General features: G+C 34.9%; 1 protein-coding gene across 1 annotated transcript in view; it reads right to left on the bottom strand.

Moving 5' to 3' along the window:
• Positions 1-256: 256 nt before the first annotated feature.
• LOC107102658 (opsin-5-like) overlaps positions 257-13,885 on the bottom strand; it is an 86,971-nt gene continuing 73,342 nt past the window's right edge. The window contains exons 5-7 of the mRNA XM_015402046.1: positions 12,777-13,111; positions 11,783-12,024; positions 257-2,326 (exon numbers count right to left, since the gene is read on the bottom strand). Of these exons, the coding sequence (XP_015257532.1) occupies positions 2,260-2,326; positions 11,783-12,024; positions 12,777-13,111 (644 nt within the window). The 3' untranslated portion in view covers positions 257-2,259. The remainder of the gene's footprint in view (positions 2,327-11,782; positions 12,025-12,776; positions 13,112-13,885) is intronic.

Genomic DNA, 13,885 nt, shown 5'->3' with positions numbered 1-13,885 from the left:
TTTTTTTCTGAGAATTTTGCCCCTCGGTTACCGCAGCTCAGGGGTCAAAGAAGATTTTAATTCACAGGGGGAAGAAATACAGAGAGAACCTACATAATTGCCTTGTAATGCCATGGCAATCCAGACCAAAATTGAATGAGTGTGCTAAATAAAATGTTGAAATATTTAAAGGGAACAAAGAAAATTTTTAATTAAATACAAGGAAACATTTACATCATATTTAAATAGATAGAAAGAGAAATATGAGAGAGAAATAAACAAAGATCCATACACCTTTTCACCTGGGTCTTTATAAAAAAATAAACAGTATTCAATGAAATATTTTCTTTGGATATAATTTAGGGATTCCTTTTAAAAGAACTTAAAGAATGTTTGGTATCACCTCTTGTGCACTGGAAAAAATTAAATTTTTATAGTTAGACCAAGGGATTTTTACATTGGTTAGAGGATCAGCCACATACAGTTTATTGAGTAGCGAGAGCAGGAATAGCCATACTGCTGAAAGCGAACCATTTGTGTGGAGTGTAAAGCACAGAGTCTAATCTAAGCACACGCAAAGACGCAATTCTGCACAAGCTGAGTTTGGCGCGTAGTACCCAAACCATTCTGGATTATTTTCATCCTGCCGCTGCTGCCATGATCCATTTGTGGTCATGCAGAATGTGCATCGCTGCACGGCTGATACTACTTAGCAGATTACCGCACGATGATGCAGTTTAAATATCTAACCGACTACCCGCTAATTTTTTGTCTTGTCTCTTTAACCAAAACTCACACTCATAACCCTGAAGCTTTCGTCAACAAAGCATGTTTAGCTCGTCAGTTAGTGTCAACGAAATAATTTCTTCATCCTCATCGTTGATGAAAACAACACTGACTGATAAATTGTTAGATGGCCTATATGTGTTATATCATCAAAGTTTAATCATCTAATTCAATAAAGGCATCGAAGAAGAGCCCATAACTGAAAGAATATTGTTTTGCTTTGGTGAGTTTTTAATGGGCAACACCTACATACTCAAGTCCGCTCCTCAACACACTGATACATTTTCCTTACAATGTGGAACTGTTTATGAGGAAATATATACACTTTAAAACACGGAAGATTCATTACTTAAAAGCAATTTCGAAATGAAGAAATACCCAAACAAAGGTATTCTTACATTTCTTGGTCAGTTTATATCACACAAACTCTTGGCAAAACAGAAATGCACACTTTGTGGATTATGAAAGAAAAGACAAAAACTTTCATTCTTAGAGATATGGCCCCACCCCCCCCAAAAAAAACTAGAAAATATATAGCAAAAATAAATACATTTTAGTCATCCCTGAATTAACTTTAACTCTTTCTTGAATTGTATGTTCTTGTAGGAATTTATGTATTTTGTTGTCTTTAGATTAATGAAACCATTTTCTGCAACACTTGACCAGATACAAAACTATGACAACAAACTTTCATCAGTGCATTCTGAATGGTTTGCAAAATAAAGTGCTCTTATACTGTTTATGTGTTTTCTTGGAAAGAGCTATACATTGAATTATTGACCTCATGTCTTTTTTTTTATCCATGCTGTCAAACAATATATTCTCAACTTTTTCTGGTATGGATTTCCAGTAACCAAATAATTGAAAGATCTCTCTGTCAGTGCCCTTAACTAGTGAGATAATGTGATCCAGTGCTTTGCTCCAATACATATAAATTCACCAAAACACACAAGTGTAAAACTACAAACACCAACAGCCTGTACAAACAGCAAAAAATAATAACATAATAATAGTTTTTTCTTTGAAATTGTAATTTCCAGTTCAGCTAAAAATGTCAAACATGCCAAATTATTGATTTGTCACTACATTTTATACAAAGACATTTTAACTTAAATTGTGACTTGTATTGGAAAACTCTCAATTTCCCATTCCTGTGTCAGGCATTTTATTGCAAAGTCTAATACTGGAGGTGAAAAATCAAAATGTTTACACAACATGTGATCTGTATGTTTAAACCAGTGTACACTACAGATATAGGACGTCCTTGTGAGGATAAAGTAGTATAATCACAAGGAGGTAGCAAGCTACATAAAGGGTTGATATTCAGTGAGGAAAGGGAGCTGCAATATCCAGGAACCAGCAGCAAAGGTGAGCAGATGATGATGTGACTGCAGGCAGCGTGTGATCGGTTAGGTATAGGGCACAGCAGGCGGGGAACAAGGCAAGATGTCCATGGTACAACAGGTAAAGGTCACACAGTCTCAACTGTTTGTTTTATATCTCGATGTGAGCTTCTTTGGCCGGTGCTGTGTCCTTCACTGAGCCCGAGATTGTGTATAACCTGCAAGAACATGGACATTGTAAGATATGCTGAAACATTTGCATTGCCATTATAAGATATTCATTATTTATAAAATAAATTATTAAAAAATATATATGCTCAGGATCTTGTCAGCCATCTAAAACAGACCTTTCATTGTAATCACTCTGAAAATTAAATTCTCTGAAACAGGAAAAATAAGAAAGGCCACGTCTTTCACATGTCCCTGGCACACCGTGATAGGGCTGTGCTATTCCCAAATCAAGAGGAAACAGCACACTGCAAAAAACTGAAATCTAAATAACTCACTTTTTCTTAGTGCATTTTTTTCTTGAATTGAGGAGGTAAGTGAGACACATTGCCAATGGAACAAGACAATTACCATGTAAAATAAGAAAATACAATTGCTTTGACGTTACAAGTGCATATTATCTAATTATCTTATTTTATGAGTAAACATACTCATTCAATTGGCAAATCATGTTATTTACCTGCTCAAAGTAAGGTTAAATATACTTAATTTAAGAATTTCTTTCAGTGCCCAAGTGTGATTAAAGGAAAAGATTTTGAAAGCTAATAAAAAGTAATGTAAACTCAGATTTAGAACAGAATTTAAATATTCTTAATTGGCTTTTTATTGAAGAAATGTACATATCCCAACAATGAAGTCTAACCTTAATATTGGCCTATAGATACTTGGAAAGGTAAGAATATAAAACAACATAAACACAAGGACAGAAAATCATACTGAACTTTAGTTAATCTCTTTGATGATCTGACTATTTTTCTTCTTTTTCTTTCTTTTTTTAGTCTTAGGTTTTGCTGTGAAGCTTGAAGGATTTTAGGCAGTATCTTTTGTTTTTTAATATTTGCTTTGATGTGTAACTATAGCAACTTTTTTACCTCTAAGCAGCTTATTAACATTTCAGACGGTGACTAACACTTCTTAACGTACCAGCTACAGTAAGTTGAAAGGGACATACTGAGTATGCAGAACAGGAGCAAGGAGAAGAGCGAGAAATTTAAGCTCTTCCACTGATCATTACACTAAATCTGAGGTCTTTAGGAACAACTTTGAAGAACTTTAGGTCCTAGTTGGTACCTAGTCAGAATATTGACAATACTGTAATATTTCTTTTATTGAAATTTGGCTGCAGAACCATATGAGCAGACAGGGGCCATTTCAATATGTGTACTTGTGCGTTCTCATGTGCTTGAAAAACGTCATCAGGCTCAGCCCTAGTACTGTCCCAATTCACAAGAACAAGAAAAGTCAGAATGGACAAAGTACCCGGATATTATTCTCATCCCTCCCTCTTTACCCAGCATGCATCAGAGCAAACTTGTCTGTTCTTGAGATTGACAGTTGTCCCAGCATGCACTGCGGCAGCAGCAGCTTTCATGTTAGCGCTCATAGAGCTCAGAGTATTAAGTTTCGGTTACTGTTGTTCAATAAAAGTACATTTTAAGATCATTTGAGGTGAGAACATTATACTTTTAAGCATCACTGTATTGCCCATTTCCTGATTTAGTGCTTAGTTAAAAAATAAATTCCAAAATTGAGAGGATCGCAGTAACCAGTGGACCTCTGTGGGTCATGGCAGCCAGGTCTAATCCTAGCCCTTCTGCAGCAGCCCTCTCTCTGCATAGCCGTGTGTGAAGGACCGCTGGCTATGATGGCGAGTTTTTTGTTTTATTTGGCAAAATGTTGTTTTGATTTGAGTTTATCTGACTGGGTTAATTATTATTCCCCCAATAAATGAAAAAGTAAGAATGCATCATTATCTAGAGACTATTAATAACAGGAGGTGAAATGCAGCTGCAGACTAGCTGAGCGTTCCAATTGACCCATATTTATGCTGCATGCTCCCGTTCTCCCCAAGTCCAACTTTCCTGTTCTCCTCAAGAACAAACTTGGTGAGGATGCAAGTCTGCAGTTTCCTTATTATGAATTGAGAAACAGCCAGAGATTTAAATAGGTAGCTTGAAAACTCAAGGGAGGTGGGTAAGTAGTGCTTGTAAACAACAGATTTTATCATCCAGAACATGTTATTTTGAAGGACAGATACTGAACTGTTGGTAGATGGGTTTTGTCATTATTTCCCAATTACAATATTGTTTTTCACTCTCCATACTAAAAGGCCATTTATAACAGGCAATCTGTACAAAAGAGTAGAAGATGGTTAAATGTAGCTGAAGAAGCCGTGCAAGGTTGTTTTGAGGCTTATGTAATGACCCCGGAGTTGAGAATTAGGGGGTGGCATCATCAGAATATATCCAGAAGGAGAGGTTGAGTTTAACAGGGTTTATTACAAAAATAAAAGGTTTCATAAAACCAAACAGAGTACTCTTTAATCAAATTAAGAGGGCAGAAAAAAACACTTTGTAATAGAAAGCTCAGTGTTCACACTATTAACCTTTCTCTTCCTGATTCTTTCCTGAGAAGAAATCACTCAGGAAAAAAACTCTTTGAATAACACTTCATAATATATATGTATATAAGTCCATACACTTTTATTTCATTTCCAAATCTCTGTTATGTACATAATGAACATGATTAGATTAGATAAACTGCTTGAAAAGACATTAGTTTAGACAAATAACAGGCAGGTAATATTGGGGTTTAACAGACGCACACAATAAAACTAATACTAACACACTCAAATGTATTTGGGCTAACAAAAACAAACTAGAGTAAGTTAAATCCACTCAGGCCAAAAACATAACAAGTCAATACATGGCCGCAGAAAGTGGGGATGCCGCAGCATGCCATAGTGGTGATAGGGAGATTTTAAAAAAATAATTTATTAAAAATACTTTGCACAATTTATAAATTTCTTATGCATATTTTGGGAAATGGTTTTGACTTTTTTTTTTATTTTACTATCACATTTATTTGGATTTTAATTTAATTATTTTGAGGGCCTAATCAAAACAAGTGCAAGGAAGTTACGTTGTCAGACTAGTAACTAGTAAATTCACTTAGTCTAATCACAGAAACGAGGAGGAAATATGAAACAGAAACACATCTCGTATTCGTCCACTCATGAGAGACCTTTTCTCAATATGTGTACTTGTGTGTTATCATGTGCTAATGTACTCGTGAAACGTCATGAGCCTCAGCCCTAGTACTGTTCCAATTCACAAGAATAGCAGACCGAGAACAAAGTCCCCAAATGTTGTTATCACCTCTCCCTATTTAGCGAGTAACCATATGAGCAGACTTGTCCGTTCTTGATATTGACAGCTGTCCCAGCATGCACTGTGGCAGCTCTTAGTATTAAGCTAAAAGTTCTCTTTTCTGTTGCTGTTGTTCAATAAAAGTACGTTTGAGGCGAGAACATTATACTTTTAAGCATCACTATATGGCCCATTTACCAATTTAATGCGTAATTAATAAAGCTTTTCCGAAGTTGAGAGGAACGCGGCAACCAGTGGAGCTCCGAGAGTAACGGCAGCCAGATCTAACTTTAGCCTGTCTGCAGCAGCCCTCTACTGGCCTAGCTGTGTTTGAAGAGCCGCTGGCTCTGAAGGTGCTTTTTTGGTTGTATTTGGTAAAATGTTCATTTGATATTTGTTTATCTGACTGAGTTAATTATTATTCCCTTACTAAATGAAAAAAGTTAGAATTTGTTATTATCTAGAGACCATTAATAACAAGAGGAGAAATGCAGCTCCAGACGAGCCGGGCATGTGGTGATGTCATGACTAGGCTTCTGTTCCAATTGACCCATATTTATGCTGCGTGCTCCAGTTCTCCCCAAGTTCACACTTTCCTGTGTTCTTCTCAAGAACATACTTGGTGAGAACAGAAGTCCGTACTCGCGTTCTTGTGAATTGAGCAACGGCCTAAATCTCCACGACCCCAGAGCACACCTCAAGATTTGGACACCTGTAACCAGGGCACACTGCCTGCAGCTCAAAGTACGGGCGTGGTGCCGACGCGCACTTTAATATGTATTCATGCAGTTTAATGTAACCATAGTGTTTTAGAGTTATTTTAATCTTGTATACTTTGTGTAATGGGTGTGGAGAATTGTTCAATAACATTTAAATAGAATAATAATATAATTATTTCCTTGTGGTTTAGGTAAAAGGATTTTGGAGCTAATAGAGTCACGTGTGACATAAACCCCATGACTTAGAGTCATGCCAGCTGACCAAAGTTTAGACATTTATCAACTTGATTGAATATGTATTTATGATATCTTGAATACATTTCTTCATAGTTAAAATAATACAAAGGCTGACCAGTAATATTAAGAATATTGAGATCTGAAATGAATGTCTAGACATCCAGAATGTTTCATTTGGATGTGAAGAATGTAATTTTGTTTAGAATGGAATAAGCATGAGAAGATGGATGGATATTTATTATGTTGTTTAAAATACAAAAGAGCAATACAAATTATCTGTCTTTGTATTTTGTAGTCAATACTTTAAGCATGAAGGCTTTTCTGCCAAATGCATGTTGGTATGCTATTTATTTCTAGCATTATATTCAAAGATGTAAAAAAAAAAAAAGGGAAACTAAATACTAATTACTAGTATTGCACCAATACCGATACCAGTATCGGATGGGGCCCTGATCCAGCACTAAAATGGTGGTATAGGTATCGGCAAGTACCGACCTATAGGGCACCGATACCATTTTGAGAGCCAAAAGTTTATTCAACTATTGTCACCCATTCCAGGTAGACAATGAAAAGTTCTACTGGATTCACTTTGTATCAGTCTTTTTTCCTGCTTCACAAAGGTAGGCAGCAGCTTGACAAAGCCATGATGGCAATTATATAACATACAAGTAGTATGCAGTTCTTCATATATACACACACACACACACCCCAGTTTCAAACAGATGATTTTGGTATGGTATCGGCAAAGGCCGGTACCACACAGTCAAGTATCGGTGCCAAAAAATGGCATCAGAGCAACACCACTAATTACCATATACAATAATTTCCTACCTCCAGACAACAGTAAGGGAAGCCGTTTAGGTCTAAAAAATGACTTGTAGCTGCAGGCAAAACCAATTAAGCCATAGTCTTTCACTAAGAACAAATAACCAGTACTGAGAGTAAAGAAACAGTAAAAGGCCAAAAAACGATCCAAATCAAGAATCTAATTAACATTTTTACATTGTTTAATTTAAAAAAGTATTATTAACTTTATCCTTTTTATTTGGATCTATTTGTGTTCTCTCTATCAGGATGGATATAGATTCAGCCAGTAACCTGTTCTGCAGGGATTTGATCTCTGCGCACATGTACATACAATTTTCTATCCTGTATGGAACTTCAGGATAGATGCAAACTACATTTCTTTGCTTTGTATTTGTGACAGTTTAATGACAATAAAATTTAATTCTATTCTCTTCTATTCTTTTCTAATCTATAACATATCAGTATAAAGTTTCTGGGATCAACTGGCACAAAGGACGTAGACACAAAATGTAGAATAAATACGTGATCAAATAACATTAGTTTCAAGACCCAGCTACTTTTTTAAAACCCCTAGAGAAAATGTTTCATGTACAAAGCAATAAATGCCAACCATTATAACTAATTCTGTCTCCTCCACTTGCTAGTAAGATGCCTGTATTATCTTACCCCAGGCAATTTAGACTTTGTGCATAATAAACTATTCACGTCTTTCTGAAAGGAAAATGTAATGTGCATTAATGTTGTCATGCACAATAAAAATAACACTAAAAGTCCCTAAATTAGCTAAGTAACTCTTGCTTATGTTTTATGCTTAAATATTGTCATGTAAATACACCAAAAATAAAGAGTATCTTAAGAAAACATGATAGGGCTTTACTGTAACTTCGCTGTGTATTGGTTCCCTAAACAGATATGTGAAAATGACTTTTTTTTTACCCTGAACTAGTCTTTTAAACAAGCTGGATAAAAGCTCATGATAACGCAGATCATTGTTGCATTATCACAAAACAATATTCTTGTATGGATGAAATGAAGGTCACACGGGTGCTCTTAGTGGGTTTAAAAGCTTTTATAATGGAGAGACCAAGACTTAGTTGGTAACACAAAGAGGAAAAAGCAGAAAGGGAAGTAGGGTAATTTATTGCTATCAAATAAGTTATCTATTTTAATAAATTTAAAATAATGAGCAAATATTGACATTAAATAAACAAGAAGAGCAATTTTTGTCTTCTATTGGTGTTTTTCTAGATGTTTCTACTATCAGAATTAATTACTTTGCATTGTTTTGACAAAATTAATCACAAAGATAACTGACATAAAATTATTTAAAAAACAAAACAATATTTAAAAAATATAACATTTTCATTAATGAAAGAATACATTCAGTAAGTAGACAGAATATCTAATTTTAGTTTTGTGGAAAAGTATGAAAAAAACATTACTGAGGCTTAATGTTCTTGAGCAATGCAAAGTGATTGAAGGCTCACATCTGGTTCGAGGTGGAGGTCACAAGTTTCCGAGGACATTCTCCCCCCAGTCTATCGTGAACTGGCTCAACGTCACGAGGAAAGTGTTGGAATGTTTTGCAAAATATGAGAATAACCAGTGAAAGAAACACTACGAATATAAAGGGGTCCTTAAACTCAACATACTGTAGCTATACAGCAGATGACTGATTTGTAGTTCTTTTGATGGCTAGAGATTAACTAGAAGTTAATCACAGTTCTGGTATTTACTTAGAACTGACCCCTCCTACATCTCCAGAACTCCTTAAGAGACTTTTTCCTGATAAATACTATTCAGTTTTTATACTTCTTTTCATTTTATACACCTCAGCTGAGAGGAGATTTCAATATTGACTTTTAGTCATTTTACCAAAACATTAAAACACTGGTTTTATTCTAACAATTACTTGATTTGAAGATAAACAGTTGGAATTTTGCACCAGATGCACTGTTTAGAAAGTATTATTATAATTTTTTTTTATTTTTTGTATAGGCTTCATCAACAAAATTTTTTTTGTTTTTTTACAAGACAGACAGAACTAGGATTTGGCCATACAATGGAATTAGCATATACAGAGGTATGCAACAACAGCTGCATAATCAGTTTGTTTTACCCTGAGGCAAAGATAAATTAAAATATTGTTGCTATAATTGCGCATGCAGTAAACACAGGCAGAATTATCTTACAGGAATTTAGCTTTTCTAACCACAGCTGCTCTGCTACGTGGTGAGCCTTACTTTCTCACAACATTATTACGTTTTTAGCATCCTATTGATTCTTTTTGCAAGCATAAAAAAATCCAAAAGATTCTTTAATAACGGATTTCTCAGATATTTTATGAGCAGCTTGCAATCTTTGAAGTTGGAAAGAGAGCTGTCATAGAAACCAGAAAAGCAGTTTTCAGCTGACTTTTAGGCTAAGCTTACAATGCAGATCTTAATTCAGATTTTTTTTTTCAGGAATCAATTTTTTTCTGTGTTTTCTTTCCATTACTGTGGCCAGTGTCTGACTTAAGTCTGAACACTTTGCAGATCCAAGCTAACCTGCATGCTCATGAAAAAGAACAAGTATATTACATGCAGTATAACAGTAAACATGGAGAAATATGTGTTTAAAGTGTGTCTGCAGGTGCTCTGTCTGAAATGCATGAATAAAAGGAGAATGCAAGTCTGATGCCATTTCAGCACAAGAAACTGTCTTGATTCAATGACACAGCCAGCAATGAAGCAAACTCTGCTTTAAGAGGGACTTTTATCTTTACAAGGACAACTTTTAATCATATATCTTAGGGCCTCTCTTCCAAACTTTACAGGCCATCAAATGTATTAGAAAGCAACAGAGACAGATTCATCACATTCTCACTAACCTCTACAGCATTTCAAAGTCCTCTGTTTGAAGTGTCGTTTATAAAAGCTACAATGCAAACTATTACCCATATCCTGATTTCCTCAACCTTTCTATAAGCCCTTTAATTAGGACTGAATAAAATTTTATTTGTCAATATTTATCAACAAGCTCTAACGTCTTTACATCTCGGTAAAAAATAAAATATGGGTATGTAAATCTTTTGTTTTTCAGAAAAGATGTATTTTCATAAAATCTGTTGATGGAATTTAATAATTAGCTTAAAATAACAAAAAAAAAAAATCCCATTCTGGATATTATTCAGGTGAATAAGGTAAGGATAGTTGCTTCCTCACCTCTCACTCCCCACGTGAGTTTTCCCTGATGTTAACTGGTAGTGATGGGTTAATGAGGCAACTTGAAGCACTTTGACACATTGCCAAACTGTATTGATCCTGTGCTGACACTGTCTCACAGAATACTGACACCTACTGGACCTTTAAAGACACAACAGGCAGCTTATTTGACAGACTAAACTGAATTGATTTGATGACCTAATACAATGATATAATTTAAGTTATTGTAGATTATATTGTATTATTTCATATCTGTATTTAAATTGAAAACATCTTTGATATTTTTAGATGAAGTCAATAAATAATTTAAACATAAATCATAACATGTATATTTAGGGGAAAATGTGAATGAGGATGCTTGTAGACTAGGATTTTAAATCATATTTTTTTATAAGTACAGTAAAAACAGTAAATAAACTAACAGTCAATTTGAAATAAACTCAAACTCAGATAAGTTGAGTGGTAACTAAGAGGAAAAGGATGACACAACGAGAAAATTAAAATAAAAATGCAACGGCTGAAACATTCCTGTTCCCTTTAGGCTGCTCCAAATTCTTAATAATTTATTGTTAAACCGCAAAAGATGAGACATCTTTTTTAACCAGATGCATCATTTTGACAGATATGTTTTTAAACACAGTTAAGTGTGTCAATCAGTTAGAAACAACTCCTTCACAGTCATTCAAATGTTTTTCTTGAAATAACATACGCACCAATACTGTGTTTTGCTCTATGGGCCCGATGCATGCACTGATGCATCGGTATTAGTGGAACCATCACTAGTTGCTGGTTTTTGGTTCTTAGTAATTTTGTGTTTTTGGATGTTCTTCTTCATTAAACCTACAAGAACTAATCTCTGCCTCACTCATTTCTGCATTTTGACATCACATTCCCAAAGATCAGATTAAAGTTGGATTCAGGACCACATATGAATGTGGTTCTCATGTGACTTTCAAAAGTCAAATGCAAACTAGGTTTTAGCACACACACTTGCATTAAACAGCCTGACCTGATCCCTTGACCCCAAAGGAACCAGATTTCTGCTAAATGTACCTACAGTGTGAACGAGCAGAAGCAGAACTCACCAGTAATTATAGAGAACCTTTGTTTTATTATAATAAAAGGGATAAGACACTTCTATTTGAACTAGAACTGTTTACACATGAAAAAGAAAATAGAATACCTAAAGCATTAGGATATGCAGAATAAAACTCTTAATTCTTTCTATGCAGTATAATAGACTGTACCAAAGGGATTAATGCCAACAAACCAAAGTCAGAACCCTATAACATAATTAAAATAGCTAAACTAAGGTGAACAAGTTTTACCTTGACTTCCTGAAATGCCTCCGTTTCTTCATGACCTTGATACAGCAGGATGAGCATGAATTTTTCAGATCCACAAGTTGGTAGATGATTGGATTGTACATCGCTGAGGACTTGGCTAGCAATGTGGGAATGACAGACACGGGGATGGGTACGGAGTCTGGCTCCCCAAACGCTGACACCACTGAAACCACGGCGTAGGGAATCCAGGCAATCAAAAAGCCTGCACAAATCAGCATTGCCACCTGAAATGAAACAAACCAGGATTCAGACTGAACTTTTACATTGTTTTATATTTCTGAACACAACTAAAGTTTTATTTGTTTTGCTACTGTTATCTTCCTGTCTCACTCTAGTAGTTTGTAATATTGACCTGTTACATTCACAAACATGTTCCTTTCTTATCCAACTATATAGAGTGAAAGTTATCCATTGTTGTTGAAGTCAATGCACAGATTTTGTAAATGGAAATAAAATAAAAAATCTATCCAAAAAGAACAAATATGAAGAAAAAAGAAAAAAAATTTCAACAATTATTTCATTTTCTTCCCAATGTTAGATGTTAATTTAGCAATTTTTATGTTATTAGATACATTTTGTTTTTCTAATAGTTTTCTTTTTTTACAAGTATCCTCTTTACTTTTTAAAGTACATTTTTCAAATGTACTTTAAATTTTCTTCTTAGTTCTGTTTCTACAGATCACTTTCTCTTCACTTCCGTGGGCGGGCTTTGCTTTGTAGTAAGGGTTAAAGATGCATTTCAATTGGTCTGCATGGAAGTTAGCAACAATATTTCTGTCGATCAACAGCGTGCATTTTTATTTGAAGCAAATTGAATGTCATCTATAAAATGTAACTCTCAAAACCTATTATTAACTTATTTTGATTAAGCTCTTTTCAGTTTAATTTCTGGATTGCATATTTTTTAAATTTCCATTAAAAAAACAGTTTCCCTGCTGCAACAATAATGGAACAAAATTCACTTCTTACAACTCACCTTTGTGAGTTTCATCTCGAGGTGGTGGTTGTTTCTGATGCGGGCATCGTAGTGTGAAATTTCCCTCGAAGATGACTTCACTTTAAAAATGATCATGACATAGGAGAAGACAATGATGCCAGCAGGGAGGATGAGGCAGAAGAACAGGATAGCCATTACAAAGCTTTGGCCTGACACAGAGGCTTGTGCGAGCCACCAGTCCAGGGTACATGAGGTTCCAAAGGGCTCTGGAGCATAGTGGCCCCAGCCAACCAGTGGCATGGTGGCCCAGAAGGCAGCATACGCCCATACAAAGGCCAAGCATATAAAGGTGTGCTGGCGTTTTAACCATGTGCCTGGAAAAAGAAGAAAATGTAAACAATATTACCATACAAAACCTCCAAAACCCAATACAAATGTTATAAAAAAACACTAACCCAATTTTTAACCCCTTTGACATGAAATGTTGAATTTTAGGACCGCTATCATTTTCACAAAATATAAATATAGAGCTGTGATAGAGCTTTTCTTAGAAATTAAAACCTAATATAAACTCATTCATTTACATTATGATACTGCTTTGATGGCTGTTAACAAACAGCCAGGAGACACAAGCTCATTCTCCGCTGCATTCTGAAGTTTCCCATCTCTCGTCGTGTGCTGCCATATTGAAAAACAATCTACGATGGTAAATCTTCAACTTTTTAGTTGTAGTTTGAATAAAATTAAATAAGACCTTTTATGTCTTTGTATTGTCTGACACTTTCTTTATAATTCTGTTCTAAAAACCTCCAGTACAGGGGTAACCAATTAAAAATCAGGGGGGTCCGAATAAAGAAAATCATCGACCAGTAAAGGCCCAGAGACAATTTTAATTATAATCCATTACTTTAAACAGAATTTAACACGGAAATAAAATGAGGTTTTTATGCTTCCATGTTATACATTGAATTTAAAAAAAAAATAAAAATATTAAAGAAAATTTAAAAAAAAATTAAATTTTAAAATCTAAATTGTTTTTTTTTTTTTGTTTGTCTTACTGAGATTGATTCTGTTCATGGTGGAGAATCCTGCTTCACAGCAGCAGGTTGAGCCAAACATACTCAAAATGTGCAGGGTCATCTTTGAGC

This window comes from Cyprinodon variegatus, unplaced genomic scaffold (assembly GCF_000732505.1).
Source record: "Cyprinodon variegatus isolate N-32 unplaced genomic scaffold, C_variegatus-1.0 Scaffold1290, whole genome shotgun sequence".
Taxonomy (NCBI): Eukaryota; Metazoa; Chordata; class Actinopteri; order Cyprinodontiformes; family Cyprinodontidae; genus Cyprinodon; species Cyprinodon variegatus.
Note: the sequence above shows the minus strand (reverse complement) of the source record. Positions and strands in the feature narration are given on the sequence as shown.